Source organism: Lonchura striata, chromosome 1 (assembly GCF_050655825.1).
Source record: "Lonchura striata isolate lonStrDom1 chromosome 1, ASM5065582v1, whole genome shotgun sequence".
Classification (NCBI taxonomy): Eukaryota; Metazoa; Chordata; class Aves; order Passeriformes; family Estrildidae; genus Lonchura; species Lonchura striata.
Genome location: NC_140703.1, coordinates 54,457,320 through 54,473,741, shown reverse-complemented (window position 1 = coordinate 54,473,741; position 16,422 = coordinate 54,457,320). Strand labels below are relative to the sequence as shown.

Sequence of the window (16,422 nt, the reverse complement as noted above, 5' to 3'; positions counted from 1 at the left end):
GTGTTGAAGATGCCACTAATAAAATGTTGCTTGGTGGCTCAATAGAGACTTTTTTCTCTCCGTGTTTATTTGGTCTGTGTACATAAGCAAAAACTACAGTGGCAGAACAAAACCAGTTCTTACGCCTTTCTTTATCCATAAAAATCTCTTCATAGAATCAGGGGAAAAGATACTAGTAGCCTTTGGAAATTACTAGTAGTAGTATATGGAATAACTTATTCTATAAAATTAATCTTGTGGTTCTGCTTTTTCCCCCATCATAGCCAGATAACTAGAATAATTGGAAACGAGTGAAGCATGTAATCCCTTTTTTCCCAACATATTGATCATTGTACTGCTCAAATATAATGTAGTGTCTTCTTTTAAGAATACAGAAATATATAGGTGAAAATACACTTTATCATGGATAAAGTATGGCATTTGCTTATTTGCTACCACTTAAACATCACATAGATAAATTTCCATTTTGGGAGTTTTTGGTTATACATTCAAAATCTTCAAAATCAGAGGTACTAATTGGATTTATTTGTTTCAGCAATATGGAAAGAGCTATCAACCTCCTGTTTACAGTAACTTGCACTGAGAGTTATATGTCTATAACTTTACAATTATCAGGGTGCGTGGTAGGGTTTTGGATAATAAGATCCCTTTGATGATGTCTCAAGCAGCAGGTTGGAAGATGTTGGCTGATATTTGCTTAAAGGCCTGTCCTAGGATGATGTTATGGTGTTTGTATCTCCAATCCTGTGCTATATTTATGTTTGATATTATGTTCTGTGCTTTCAGAACTGACTCTGAAAGTGAAGGTTTGTTTTGCCTTGGTATCAGCCAGTTCACCTTCCCCCATGGTCTGCTGTCTAGAAGAGGCTAGTGCTGGCTTGCTTGCTTGCTTGGCTTGCTTGCTTTGCTTGTTTCTGCTTTTGCCTTTGCTTCCTTGTTAGTTTAGCTAAGTAATTAAATTCTTTCCCTGGACTGTTCCTTTTCCTTTCCTCTTCCTGAATACCATCCAACCTGCTCCGGACTGGGACCTGGAAACACCGAGGAACACCCAGAGCCTGCGCTTTGTGATCTGCAGCAGCGATCCCCAGTGCCCAGAGCAATCCCCAGTGTCCAGACCTGGGCGACCACTCCCAGGAAAGACTTTCTGGATTTCTTCATCTCTTCAGAGTAGAGAAAGAGTTTTGTTGTCATCTGGTGTTGTCAATTTTTTTTGGTGCTGGGGAGTGCTTTGTTTGTTAAATAAACAGGTTCTTTTCCACTTCTCTCAGAGAAAATTTTTTCCCAAACCAGGTGGATGGGGAGGGGCCGTGGGGATTTGTTTTCTGGGAGATCCTTCCAGAGAGTTTTCCCCAAATTTGCCCTAAACTAGGACAAGGCCTCAGAAAATAAAAATTGGATTGTCATAACTTCATAACTCCACTTTATGCAGAAGATAACAAAATATAGAGATGTATTACATGAAGAAATTCTGTCATACCATTTAAAATGTCTTATTAACAGGTAGTGTTTCCATTGTGTGGAGAAAGAAGGTCTTATAAGATTGAAATTATTTGGTCCAAACCAATGAAGAAAGCCCAAAATAAACCTATACAAGGAAAACTCTCAAATGAATGGATATGTTGTCTTTTTGGGAGAATAATACTTGTAAAATTATGTATTTATAAACATTTGAAAGTTAATAACAAAAATTAATTCGGAGAGTGACTTTATCAAGGAGGGGAACATAAGTAATCATCTCCTTTGGAAAAGACGAGGGCTTTTCAAGCTTTCAATCTCTAAATGTAAAAAAAAAAAAAAAAAAAAAAAAATTACAGTAACAATAGCAGAAGCAGGACCTATAATGAGAAAAAGATTATTCACTTCTATTATATTGACTAGAGGTGAGCTGGATCACTAACACTCCAGAATGGAGTGTTTTTGGAATAGCACTCCAAAAATTAAAAAAACCCAAAAAAACCCCCCAAAAAAACCTATTCAATTTGCTGTCATGAAGGAAATCAGGGAATTGTTTAATAAGTCATCAATTGTGTAGAGGCTATTATATAATAGTAAGGCCACAGGGGAAGGCTTACTAATTAGCTATCAGCTTTCCTGCAAAACTTTAAGTGAAAGACTCTTTTTTGGTCAGGAACAGGCAAGAGCTGTAATGTTTTATTTTGATGAAGGCAAGATGCTCAATATCCTCTGTCAGGAAGTCTGTTTTATTCTTGATTGTGGGAATGAGCTATATTACTGAGGAAATGCTCTATTCTGATACATTTGTAGATAGATGACTTTAGATAATAGCAGGCTATTTGAGTGAAAGGTTAACAGAATTGTACTTTCTGTGTAACAGGTAGTGAAATTCTCATTCACTTAGTAAACAGCTCAAAAAGTTGTCTGTCTACTGAGAAAAAGACTCATCTGGCCTCTTAGGAGTAAGAGAAATTTCAAGGAATTACATGGATTAATTATCAAGAAAACACTTACTCTTCTGATGAAAATTTAAGATGAAAAAGGAAGAAACTTGAAAAATATCAGGCATGTAATTTATATTCATTATGTTTAAGACTTTTAAAATTTAGATGAGGTGTTTGGATGTTTCTGCTTAGGTCCATTGGATGGTTTCCATTAAACACTAAATAAGTACAAGCATATACTTTCTGCCTTGTTTTATTTTTATTCTTTATTTAAGGAAAGATAAAAGATAAATTTTTTTCCACTGTTGCACTGTTGATGTTTTTAATGGGAAAATGAGGACATTTTTTATATTGAAAATATGTACATTTTGCTTGACACACAGTAAAAGCAGTGGTTTCTTCTTACTTAATGTTATTGTCTAAGAAGGACAGAAGAAAGCACATGTCCCCTCTGCAATGGGGAAGGCAATATAAGAGAGGAAAAAATTAATTCATTTAAACTCTGATACCCACAGTCTCCTCTCTTCTGTGAAACCCACAACTCTTTTCTTCAAAAATAAATGGCTTCCTCTGCAATTTCAAGGAGTACATTATATTAATTTTGGTAGTGTAGACAGCTCAATGAGTCAGTATGGGTGAGATTCAGGCCAAAGTTAAAAAAATTACCAATACATTTAGATGCTTGTCAGCATTTCAGATGCTTGAGATTAGCAGAGACATCCCAGTGGAAGAAACAGTGTGATACACAACTGGAAACCAGGTGTAATTTGTGAGGACAAACATCTCAGATGGTATTAGACACTGATGTGTGGGCAAATGAGCTACAGCCACAGGTACCTGAATTCATTTCACAGTGAGTGCTTGATGAAGGCTTGGTGCAGTTGCCTGAGGTAGAGTTGTGTCTGACCTCAGGGGCTGCTTTAGAATACCATAAACCTCTTAATGGGTAGGTTTTTTAACAACTGAAAAGTAGTTCATTATGGGTTCTGGTAAAATATATTTTGTGGGAATTCAAAATGCTTCTCAGACATTTTTAGAGGTTCCAGGCCTTGGTGAGAAGCATTTTAGACCATGGCAGACAGCTGGAAACAGCTGTGATTTTGAGTTTGAGCCATGGAATGAATTACCAACCTTGGAGGTGGAACAAGCAGTCACAAAAAATTAGATTGTATAGTAAAAGTAGTTACAAAACAGAGAGGAAATTTTTTTAGTATTGTATAGGGGGGTTTTAGCACTTGTACAGGGAGGTTTTTACTTTGTACATGGGGGTCAGAAGTTCTAAGATGGAGGAAAGTGGGCTGATGCTGTTCTTCCTCCTTCCTTTTCCTTGCCTCCATGTTCTTGGTGATGTTGGCACTCACAGATTGGTTTAGAGTAGAAAAGCACTTTGTAATATAGGTAGTAGGTATTGGGGGAAAACTATAAACATGTAATACGTAATGTATCATATAAAAGATAGGCAGCAGCCCTGGGCGGTGGGAGAGAAGGAGAAGACAGCAGATAGAGAGGATATCAGGGTGGGTGTGTGCCTCTGCCTGGGCCGCTGATCAAACCGAAGTAGCCAGAGAAGACAATCTTTTAGATAACTAACAATAAACTGCCTTGAGACCGAACACCAAGAGCCTGCACAGTTTTTCTTTGGAAGCACGGGCTGGAGGAGGAATTTCACCACCACATTGGAAACCCAGAATAAGGCCGGGTTTCTCACAATATTTAACTAGCTTCAGAACCATACAATTAAGTCAAGAGTTTTTCATTGAGCCTAGGGTCTTCTAGAGCAGTGACTGAAGGTCACTCACTGTAAAAGAAGTTCATATTCAATGTGGTTATGTGATATGAACAATGCCTGCTTTTTATTATATATATACAAATGTGTATGTATAAACATGAGAGTTATAAACAATTACATAAAAGAACAAGAAATTACATCTTCATGTAAGTAATATATCCCTAGGAGAATAAAACCAAATACACAGTAGCTCTCCAAGATTCATACAATTTAGTCTCTTCTAGAGGAAACTGTTCCTTAGACATTGACTTTAGAAATAAAAAATTACATCAATACTGTAATCAGAAAATTAAAGCCTGAAGCATGATGAGGAAATTTAATTGATGCTTCTTATTTCTTTTTATTCTCTGTTAATAATGCCTTCTATTTTCTACTGACCAAGTGCTAAGTTATTAGTACTTTATTAATAGAGTTCATTGAATAATTCTAACAAGTCTTTAAAACATTTTATGATTAAGTTAGTAAAGAATTAGAGTTAGCTAAAATGCCATTGGTTAACTTTTGGCAATTTATTAATGTTTGAGGAAGATATATCTAGGATATTTTATAAACAGTTTACAACTAAGTCCGTGTTTCCTGGAAGTATTGTCAAATGTAAGAGATTAACAAGGAATATGGAAAATTATTTTATTTATGTGACTATTTAGATGATCTTAGACTATATTTTAACTTTTATGGAAGGCTGAGTAGTCTTCAGCTTTTTCCTTTTTGGGATCAGGCTGGTTGCATATTGGATGACAAGGATTTTCCCCATCCATTGTGTTTCCAAGTTGAAAAAGTAATAAGTGCACTGAGCTGGATTTGTTCTCTGGGGACATACCTACCTGCACCTGTTTAAAATATACTGAGTGTATTCATCAAGAAATGCCAAGACTCCTTCAGCTTAAACTGGTATGGTGATGGTATTAATGGCCATTTTAGGACATTGATTATCTTTCATTTTTACAGCACTTTTCCCCTCTCCCCAGTTCCAATACATGCATCCCTATCCCTTCCTAAGGACAATGAAAAAGGTGCTGGATTACTTGTTTCAGCTCTCTATTTCTCTCTATATTTTTCATAAACAGAAATATATATCATTAAATGAAAAACTACACACTGTCCAGATCCAGTAGTTTGTTTGGTATAAGAAACCCTACTAAAGACAATTAACCCAAAATTTTAAAGATAGAAAGAAACATATAAAAAATCATAAGGAAAATGCTATTATAAGTGAATGAACAAAGAATGAACTATAATAAATTGTAATTAATTAATTTACAGCTGTTTGCTTCAAATGTTCTTTTAATATATTCAAAATAGTTTGGAAATATGGTCTTCTGAGGGAATGATAAGACTTAATGAATGGAACTACTCTCAAAGGGAGCTGGTGTTCAGGTCTGACATTTTCCTAGAGAGCTAAGATTAACTTCTGACAAAAAAGAAATGGACAGATGCATGGATTAAAGTATAGGGCAACATTGACAGAAAATTGTAGATAGACATACATGAGACCATCTAAAACTTCAAATGAGACCCATGTTTATTTATGGTCTATTTTATATGTACTGAAAACATTAGGAAGGTTCACATAGGTCTAGGAAGTGAAAGAAATTAAAATTGATTGCTGCCTGGAAAGTGAGTTAGAGGAGAATGTTATCATACCTGTGTTATTCAACGTTGCTACTAGTGACAAGGAGAAGGTGTATAGCAAGGAGGTATCTGCCTTCTCTGTGTGCATTTAGAGACAGTGATGAATGAACATTTTATTCTGTGTTTCTGTTCAGATGGAAGAATCATCTTAGATCATTGTTTATTCTGTGGACACCTGGAGAATAGGTCAAAGCAGTCATCCACTAGTTCTCCTACTAGAAGAACAGAGTGTCATTTCTATTTCCATAAATAGCTTTGATCTGTGGCTCAAACCTCTTGTGAAATGAATCAAAGCTTTGTATTTTAAATGTCACTAAAAAATATCAGCCCCCCAACCCAATCTTCTTTCTTTCCAGTCCAGCACACAGTATAAATTCAAACAAGATCTATTCAAAGACACGCAGCCTCAAAACAGGCGCTCATCTTTCCAGTTGTCCAGCTAATACACTGAGTCTGAACATCATCCTTAAACTTGCTTCTCAAGATAGCAGTCCCAGCAGTGTATGGAGCATGGTAAAATCCCCTTTTAAAGAATTTCTATGTAGAAAAAGGGTTCTCATCTGGGGCTTTGATATTCCATTTTCACACGATCAGTCTCTGAAATGAAAATAAAAAACACATTCAGGGCCTCTGTAAATTTTATTCATCTCCCTATTATCTGTACAGCCTGTCCAATCAATTAGGATTTACCAGATACAGACACTTCTGGGAAAAATTATATTCCTGCTTTAATGAGGAAAATCTTCTGAGAGGATTTATTTCTTTATCACTTGTGGGGGAAGAGGAATGGTGAGGGAAATGAGCTGCTGCAGATAACATACAAGAAATAAGACACTTTGAAGAGGTAGTACCTAGTTCTGGTTGGTGGTCCTGCTTGGTAAGGTACATACTTCTGGGTTGATACACTCCAGCTTATTTCTTTATATATCAGTAGGATGCACAGCCTTCCAGGTGAGAGATGCAGCAGAATGGCCTTAGCAGTCAGTGCAAGATGCTGACAAAAATGTTGGATTTAGGCTTCTGTGAACTGGTAGCCCTCTACAAGTGGGACCTGTGATAGTTCAGGCTCTGTCTGTACATAATTTTATCTTTTTTTCTTGTTGATTTGTCATAGATGTGTGTTTTCTTTCATATCCTTTGTTAGTTTCCCTTCATAATCCATCTAAAATATTTACAGCAGCTTTCCATAGAAATACAAAAAGAAATAACAGCAGTGAAAATTAGATTGGATATTCCTTACTGAATGAATTGTGAGCATTGATACTGCTGCAAACATTACCAGTGACTGCTTAAAAATATTTTGAAAAACCAAGGAAACAGTACTATAGTCAGAAAGAGAAGTCCACCTTTCTATTCCTTGGAGAGAAAATCTATACAATGTTAGGTGAGTGCAACCAAGTACTTATAAAACCAAAAAGAAAAAGAATTACTGTAGTAAGCTTGAGTTAGCAGAGACTCTATAAATGAGTCTAACAGGGAGTTCTCTAACATGATTCATCAGAAGGAACTTATGGAACTCCTAAAGTTTTTCATTCTGGAACTCCAATATAAAATAAAAATCCTCTGAAAACTTCTGCAAAAAAGCACAAGTACTTTTCAAATGCATCCCATGAGCCACTAAAAGAGGAAAGAAACAACTCAGCAGGAGTTGTTAGAAATAATAATGATATTCTAACCCTTCTAACCCTTCAGGATTTATAAAAATACATCTTTCTCTCAGATAGATATATTTTCCAACATCTAACTAGAAACCTACAGCTTGGTCCCAGGAAAAGTCATCCTGTACACCAATAACCCATCCCAGAGTAGCATTATGATTTGTCTTAAATGCCATTAAGAGTAAGGTCAGTTTTCATAATCCAAGACCAAACATACTGCCCTGCTTATGTGAAGTACTTCTTATTCTGTACAATATTCCTTCATAGAAGGGAAACACATAGCTGAAAAACTAGCTTTGCTTTATAATGAAATCACAAATCATAAAATGTTGAAAATCTACTTGTCAAAGTAAACTTTTTTTCAAGAAAAGCAAATTGTGTAGATCAATAGGTCTTAATAAAAATCTAAAAAAACTATTCAAATTAGGAAACTATGGACTAAAAGCAGTAATTCTTCCAGAATATGAGAATCTAGGACTCTGGAAAGATGCTGGTTTTATATCATATTTTGTTTTTCCAGTCACTTCCTGCACAATTCTTATGATTCAAATCAGTTTCATTGTTTCTTACCATTAATTTCTTGCTAATTTTCTGCACTATAGGTATTAAAAGTACTTTCAGGAGTAAAAAGTTTTTGACAAGGTGAAATCACTTCCATCTCATTTTTCACTTTTATCTACATATTTGTTTCTTATTTGTAGTTCAGAGTTTATGGAATACCTCATCGAGTTTGTATAAGCCTTTTGGATTTTGTTTCTGCCTTGAGTATACTAATTTACATTACTTTCATTCTTACTGATTGATCAGTTTTCTGTCATGTTTTACCAGTGTTTTAGAATATTTGGTTCCGCTGCTTTATTTATGTTAGCTCCTCTATCAATGTTTTTAATGTATAGCTTAGGAGAGCTGTAGAGACCTTAGCTCTTTTCCTGTCCCTATTTATTTGTATGATTGAAGAACTTTCACTACTTGTCTTAATTTTCTTTCCAAGTTTCAACTCAACTAGGCTTTTGTCCATTCTTGTTTTATTTTTGCCCTTTTTGAACTCTGAAACAGAGCTCTCCTTGCTGATCAATACTTCTTTTTATTCCTTTTAAGTTCTTTATTCACTCTTCATATCCTATATGAGGTGCTTCTTCCTCCAGAGAAGTCTGTACCTACCTCTTTCCTGCTAAGACTTTTCTTTTGCTGTCGCTTGCAATACAAACTTCAGATAGTGTTTGCACCTTTGACTTAATTCCCTGTTGCCACTAGGTTCAAATCCTTGAATTATCTGGTTCAGTAAACCCTAATAAATAATTTCTTAGTTTCCTGAAGTTTGCTCTTCTACAACCCCAGATTTCAGCCATATATTCATTTTTGTTTGTGTTGCAATTTAAATTGAACTGAATCAGCTCATTATTAGTCAGTATGAGCTAATTTTTTACAACCAGCCCCTGTACTTCTCGTCCCTTCTGCTTACTTAAAGTAACTCTAAAGTAGCACCAGCACCTTTATCAATTCATAAGTGATGTTTTACATAAATTTATCAACCAATGTATTCAAAAATGTTTAAGACCTCCTCATACCTAGGGTGGTATTTTTATCTCATATGGATTTCAGAAAATTAAAGTCTTCCACATCTATGTGCTTCCTCTCCTCTCCTCTCCTCTCCTCTCCTCTCCTCTCCTCTCCTCTCCTCTCCTCTCCTCTCCTCTCCTCTCCTCTCCTCTCCTCTCCTCTCCTCTCCTCTCCTCTCCTCTCCTCTCCTCTCCTCTCCTCTCCTCTCCTCTCCTCTCCTCTCCTCTCCTCTCCTCTCCTCTCCTCTCCTCTCCTCTCCTCTCCTCTCCTCTCCTCTCCTCTCCTCTCCTCTCCTCTCCTCTCCTCTCCTCTCCTCTCCTCTCCTCTCCTCTCCTCTCCTCTCCTCTCCTCTCCTCTCCTCTCCTCTCCTCTCCTCTCCTCTCCTCTCCTCTCCTCTCCTCTCCTCTCCTCTCCTCTCCTCTCCTCTCCTCTCCTCTCCTCTCCTCTCCTCTCCTCTCTCCTTTCCTCCTTCCTACTTTCTTTCTTTTTCTTCTTTCTTTCTTTTTTCTTTCTTTCTTTTTCTTCTTTCTTTCTTTCTTTCTTTCTTTCTTTCTTTCTTTCTTTCTTTCTTTCTTTCTTTCTTTCTTTCTTTCTTTCTTTCTTTCTTTTTTCTTTCTTTCTTTTTCTTCTTTCTTTCTTTCTTTCTTTCTTTCTTTCTTTCTTTCTTTCTTTCTTTCTTTCTTTCTTTCTTTCTTTCTTTCTTTCTTTCTTTCTTTCTTTCTCTCTCATTCTTACAGAGATCCTGGATGTTGGGGGCTAGAGGAAGGTCCCATTATTATGATTCCTAAACATACATTTCCAGAGTTATTTCTGCATTGTGGGATTCTGTTTCATAACTGTGAAGGGAAAAAAAAATATTAGTCAATAACTGTGTTACGTTTTTGGTTTTTTTTTGGTTTCTAAATTTTTTCTCCCTTTCTTTCTGCCCTTAAATTGAAATATTTATTATTTTAATTTATTGTCCAACCTGCTTGAAATATTAGTTAGGCATTTTAGTTGTTTGGATTTGGTTTTTACATAGTCCTCAATTAGAACTGCAATTCATCTTCTGAAGTTTCATGCCTATTTGTCACATCCTAGTTTTGTTTTTGCTTTTAAAATCCTTTTAAAATCCTTTTTATTTTCATCCATTCATATGCATCTTTTTGTGTTTCTATGTATATCAGAATTTGTAGGACTTCACTGACTACTTCCTAGGTTAAAATTCCATGTTTGTTAAAGCTAGCATGAATCCAAAAATGTTGCTAGGCTATGTAAGCAAAATCTATTATTTGAGAAGAGTAATCTCTCCATGTCTGAGCATTACAATTCCTGAAATGTTCCTGTTAGTACCAGTCCCTGTGGTACATGTCAGTCCTCATAGACTTTACTGCATTTCTCCCCTTTCTTTAAGAAATAGTGTAATTTCCTGAAATTCCATTTCCCATCAAGACTTCTTTTTATATTCTATGCATAATCAGTCTCAGTTCACATCAGTGAGAACTTGATAGTACCATTTATTCTTCCAGTATGAAGGATAATATGTATCTTCTTCCTTGCTACAAAAAGCAGCAATCTTGGTCTTGCATTCTTTTTCAAAGGCAAATCCAGATTGTGTGATTCCTTGTAAATTAGGCAGTCCAAAGGAATCACAAAGGGAAGAATGAATGTTACTGTTAACATTTTAGTGATTTAATATTTCAGAGAAGTAATTTCAGAAACATCATTTTGATATTATGTTTAAATTGACTGATGAAACCATGTCTGTCATTTTTGGATTTCAGGTTACAAATATATTTCATAAAAGCATAATGCCATCTAAAATTACTAAACCAAAAATAGTCTCGGATTTTGAAGTACTGCAGCCCATGTAGACATGTCTATATTATCCTGAAGAAATTAACAAAATGATAAAATGTTATGTTGTATAAATTTTTTACAAAGCCATATCTGTGCTTCTAGCTCAGAACTGAGAGAGCTCTATAAATCTAATGGAACACAGAGTTCGGAATTAAACATTGTCATTAGTTGGCCGTTTTACATAAAGTTGAGTAATGCACAAAACCTTCACAGTACTCCTAAAATCAATAATTTAGAGCTAAGTTGGAATTTAAAATGTTCATGTTCCCTTGATATAAATACTCCTGTGGAATCAAATTTAGTTAAAATGTATAAGTCATCAAGATATGCAAATGTAATCTGTGTATGTAAATGCAAAAGCAATGATCAGGATGATACAGATCTGCAGCATGGCTGGTTTTGCTTGAAACCTGTTTTAAAGTACTATTAACTGTAACTACAGGAAACTTCACTGAATCAAGTTTATTAAAGTCCATGATATTATTCAAACATGCTCTCCACATTGGAATATTTAGCTAGTTCATGCTAGCTAATATTCTAATCATTAATGGGAATGCACAGAGCAAATGGAAAGAAAAACTCCATCAACTTTCTACCTGCAAAAGTTTTAGCTGTTTGTTTGTTTAAAATTTTTTTCTCAGAGGAGAGTCATGTCTCAGGAAAGTAATTCCACAGTTTTCATACCCTTTTGATCAGATGTGATAGATACTTGATTTGTTGATACTGTGTCCAGATTTTGATTCTCTGAAAGAGTTACTGAGAATTCTGAGAATCTTATAAAACATTTTAATTAATTAGACAAGAAAATTCATTGCACAAGATATTTTATGAGGTAATTTCTAAAAATGCCCTGGATCATGTTAGATCCAAGATAAATCAGACATTTATCAATCTATACAGATATTAGTTAAGCCTTTAAAATCAGTACCTTTTTGTCTATTGATAAAATCAAAACAAAACAAAACAAAACAAAACAAGAGCAAAACCAAATAAAAAATGTCAAACCAAAGAACGTTTTGCTTTATTTTATGGTTAGATTCACAACTGTCTCTGCCCTGCTGCCATACCCATTTAGAATTCTTTTTCTCATGGAAGCCTTAGTAGTCTTTTTAAAATATAAATTGCCTCCAATACCTTGTCCAGAAAGATCACATAAGTTAGCATATCCACATTTACCATGTGTAGATCCAGAGAAATGAGACTTTGAATCTGCCTTCTGTCCCAAACTGATATTTAAATGTTTATACAGAGGAAAAAATCCAATAAGATAAAGTGAGGCATTACTGAGATAGTAGTAGAAACCCCACCTGAATGTGTCTAATGAGCAATCTCAAAAAACTTACAATGTGGTCTATATTCAAACACAGAAAAATACAACACATTATTCTGCTTTGCAGGTGAGGTAGTGTAACACTGTGAAATTAAAGGCTGATTCTACCAAAGATTTTAGATGCTGTACTGTCTACTGATTTTTAGAACAGTCTGCTTAACCCATATCCACTTCATGAATCTTGATCAGGTAGATAAGATAAAACGAAGCTGTTGAGACCTGCAATAGGGAAAAAAGTTCTGAATATATTCAGAAGCAGAACTAAGATATTTGGGAAATATTTGTGGTTAACTTACTAAAGTTTCTAGGGATTTATATCTTGAATTTATTTTTTTCAATTTATTTTTCTTATTTCCACAACATAATGACTATATTTCTTTGTGGATTTGAACACAATAAACTTTTCTAAGGTCAGACAGGAAATGTGTGGTAAAGCTGTCAAAAAGATAGGAATCTCTTGGGTCCAAGATCAATGCATTACCCACAATATTGCCTTCTTTCACTAGAAATCAGACTCAGATATTGTGTCTTGCAAGTTGACTTAATTGCCACTATTCTTACATACACATTAGAGTGGGGGGGAGCATTCTTATAAATTGTGTGCAACATCTACAATTAACTTTGATGTTCATTTGCACGTCATCACGTTGTGCATTTTTGCTGATACTAAATAACTTCCGTATCTTTCTGCTAAAAAAAATACATAGACCAGTCAAAATCCAGCCTTCACTATATATGCTTGAACGATGTTAGAAACTCTACAAAGCCATTGGTGTCTACTTGACACTACCTGCTAAATATTCCTGTATATCAACAAACACCTTTCTTTTTGATTATGTCTTGGAATATTACCTATTTCACTGGATTGAGTGATACACTTGTGATTTTATATCATTAAGACTGGGGATAATTGTATAAGTGAAAATTAAATAATGAACTCTAGAAAACCTCATAATACATTTTTCAATTTAAAATTTGCTACAGTTTTATTAAAAATATAGGCTCTTTTACTGATAAAGTTCTAAAGAAATGGAACATTTCAGTTGGATTCAGTATTTCCTTTTCATTCCACTTCTTTTCTTTAAATCCCTCCTACTCCCAGTATGTTCAGAAATTGTTTTACCAAGGCCTGCTTGATGTCAACTTTGTTCATTTTACAGCAGCCTTGCAATATGAATGTCCATGTTCTTCTGACTATTTTTATTGAAAAAAATCCCCATAGTTCAAAAACTCATGGCTAGTGAACAGCAAATCAGGATTTTCTCAAACACTGAGTAGGGAGGTTTTTATACAGTGTTCAGGAAATACATTGTTTTTTCTTCATGCGATCTGCCAATGATGTAAGCTATGTAAATGCATATGAATGGAATAATGAATCTATCATTTGAACATGATAAAACAGGGGGTTTCGATCTTCAAATTATCAAACTTGATATGCCTATAGTACCTTTACTGATTCAATAAATAAGAAATTCAGGAATTGGGTATTTCCATTAGTTTAAAACCAGTCTTTTACAGTTTCAGATGTTTGGCCTCACATACCAGTCCAGATCATAAAGTGTGAAGCTTATTCAGAGGCTTCCTTTCCCTACCAGATTTCTTTTTGCCCAGAATTAAGCTTCTTACTTGGAAATGGAAGAAAGTTCTTCATTTATTAGTTAGTTATATGCATGGATCATTATGGACTGGACAAATGTCTTCATTGTCTCCAAAATATTGTAAATTAATCCTACTATAGAGATTTTTGAAGACATAGTCCTAACTGGGTTCATGAATAGAAATCATGTGTCTTAATGAATTTTGTGAATGCTATGATGCCCCATTATCTGGAAATTTGTCACTGAGAGTCTAATCCAAAGGGATTTTAGATGACTGCTAAACCATATCAAAATACAAGCCAGCAGTTTTGACATACACAATCTGCTATTTTTTCCCATAGACTCAGTTTTGTGTCTTGACAGGTCATTCCTTTGTGGATTCGTTAGCAACCTTTTGAGGAGAAATTTTTGACACAAATTAAGTATATGTTATATGCTTTTACTTGAAACAAATAGAACTATTTATTTGCTCATTCAGTGGGAGATTCTGCACTAAGCCCAAATAGATCGGCAGTTTCTAGACGTTTCTTGTTTCATGACATCAGATGCAGCTGACATCTTTTTACTGATCACTTAATGCAAACTGCATTCTGCCACAACTACTAAACCTAGATAAAGGCTTCTAACTCTAGAATGCTTCAGGGATAAAATGAGGCTTTTAAAGCGGTAAGTAATTAGCTGAAATATTTATAAAAGAAAGAAAAGTAAATGTGTTGAACTTTTTTTAACTGAAGTATTTACATTTTCTAACTGACAAAGCCCTTTGATACATTTTTTTTTGTGTGTGTGGGTGTACCAGCTGTTCTATATGTAAAGTAATACTAAGAGTTTTCTCTGGCTGTTAACCATTACAAAAATTCTTTCTCAAAAGGAACTGTGCCTTATGGTATAAAGTCTGTCTGCCATAAAGTTTGGTTTTTTAAAACATAGTGTAGTTTTTCACACTATCTAACTTCAAGTACCTCATTTGCATGCCTAAATTAGAAAACAATCTCTCCTCCAGAGAGTTCAGGTTTCTTAAGCTTACCCCTGACCACTTAAGCCAGACACTTGATAGGAATGATCCATTAACTGCAAATGCCTGTAAGAGGAACTAAGTGGGTAGATGGGAGTATCTCAGCTTTATGTAAATCTTAATATACTACACATATATATATATATATATGCATATGTATAGCATAATTGAAAGATTTTTTGTTAATGTTTGTAAGTAATCAAAGCATCATAATGAAGAAAGCTGTAATTTTGTGATACAACATGACAAAGAAAAAGAGTGGGCTTGAGAAAAATCCTATGTATGCCCTATTGACTTAACACAGAGAAAAAATCTAGTAAGATCAGGAATTTGTGTAAGAGACCTTAAAGATTGAATATACCTGCATGTACTACCAGGGCTTGCAATCCTCTATAAAGAGTGCAATTTTTATTTTTATTGTCCATTTTCAATACGAAAAAAATATTACTGACAAGAAAGAAACAAATACTAATTGAACAAATTAGTTACAGTATTTCCTATTCCTTTGTGGAGAAAAACTTTTCAATTAACTGTTTCCAGGTGTGTGCTTTAGCATTATTGCTTTGAGAGTTTAACTGATAATAGCAACAAAAAGTGTGTAGAATGAGAGGCTGTATAATTTGTTATAGCAGTGAAGCACTCCTAGGTGCTCAGTAGCACATCTCAATTGCAGTGTTATGCCAAATGCTGTGTTCTTTTGACCTCCAGAATAATGTGCCTAGGTGTGCTATAAATATTAATAGCCCCTTTAGTTTCCTATGTAATTATTTGAATCTTGAATGGATACACAGTAAAGGACTGATGAAAATATTGGGGAACAATAAAGACATAGTACAAATTATTTTAATTCTAAAACAAATTTGGTTTATTCCAAGTGGATAAATTATAATGTCAGAGCTATTAGCAATGGAGACTCAGACATCCACCATACTATATTATCTGAAAAAGTCCTGGATTCATCCAGAATGTTTAGAAGGCTTATGTAAAGAGATGATTAAAAGTAACATGTTTTTATTTAAGCTAAAAGCCTCACTGACACAGCTAACAGTGAGATCTTTCTTTCCCCAGATTGCCCAAAGATGAGGGATAGCTGGGTATATGAAAGGGTTTGACTTCTTCTGTGCTAAACGAGAAAAGGAAAGAATGGTGTCTTGCAATTCCTTGAGTTCCTACCTGAAGGTTGGTTTCCACACTGATGAGCATTGTGGTTGTATGGCTTATTCTTCCACTTGGCTCTTGACCTCTTTAGTGAAGTTGAAATCAGGAATCTTGTTCCTCTGAAAAAAAAAGGATCACTGTGGCAACCAAAGATTCATCTGGAAACTGCTTTCCTAGGAGAATGTAGATTTTATTCAAGTATAATTTGCTGCATGTAGTCAGCCATAAAGTAGGAACTACCTATGCTGGGTTTTTATGCTGCTCTGAAACCACACTTTTCATGTAATTACTCCTAATTTATCTGCATACAAGTAGCACAAGGATCTTTTCCTTGCTGTTTGCTAAATACAAAATTCTAATACTTGTCCTATTATTTGGTGGGTAAGTATTGGTTTACATTTGATGTACTATAACTCTCAATACAATAAGCTGTTTGGTAACAAA

General features: G+C 34.8%; 1 protein-coding gene and 1 long non-coding RNA gene across 4 annotated transcripts in view; both read right to left on the bottom strand.

The window, feature by feature from the left end:
* Window positions 1-4,225: 4,225 nt before the first annotated feature.
* Window positions 4,226-9,127, bottom strand: LOC146768680 (uncharacterized). Its single transcript, XR_014954296.1, has 2 exons — window positions 6,672-9,127; window positions 4,226-6,417 (listed from the first exon to the last, which is right to left on the bottom strand). It is a non-coding gene; the product is annotated as an uncharacterized LOC146768680 (long non-coding RNA).
* A 388-nt stretch (window positions 9,128-9,515) lies between these two features.
* LOC110475075 (uncharacterized) overlaps window positions 9,516-16,422 on the bottom strand; it is a 30,626-nt gene continuing 23,719 nt past the window's right edge. For all 3 annotated transcript variants that reach the window (XR_014954291.1, XM_085576777.1, XM_085576780.1), the window contains exons 7-8: window positions 15,994-16,097; window positions 9,516-9,874 (exon numbers count right to left, since the gene is read on the bottom strand). Coding sequence is in view for 2 of the 3 variants with exons in the window: in XM_085576777.1 (XP_085432903.1) it covers window positions 9,843-9,874; window positions 15,994-16,097 (136 nt within the window). In the remaining variant the exon portion in view is untranslated. The remainder of the gene's footprint in view (window positions 9,875-15,993; window positions 16,098-16,422) is intronic.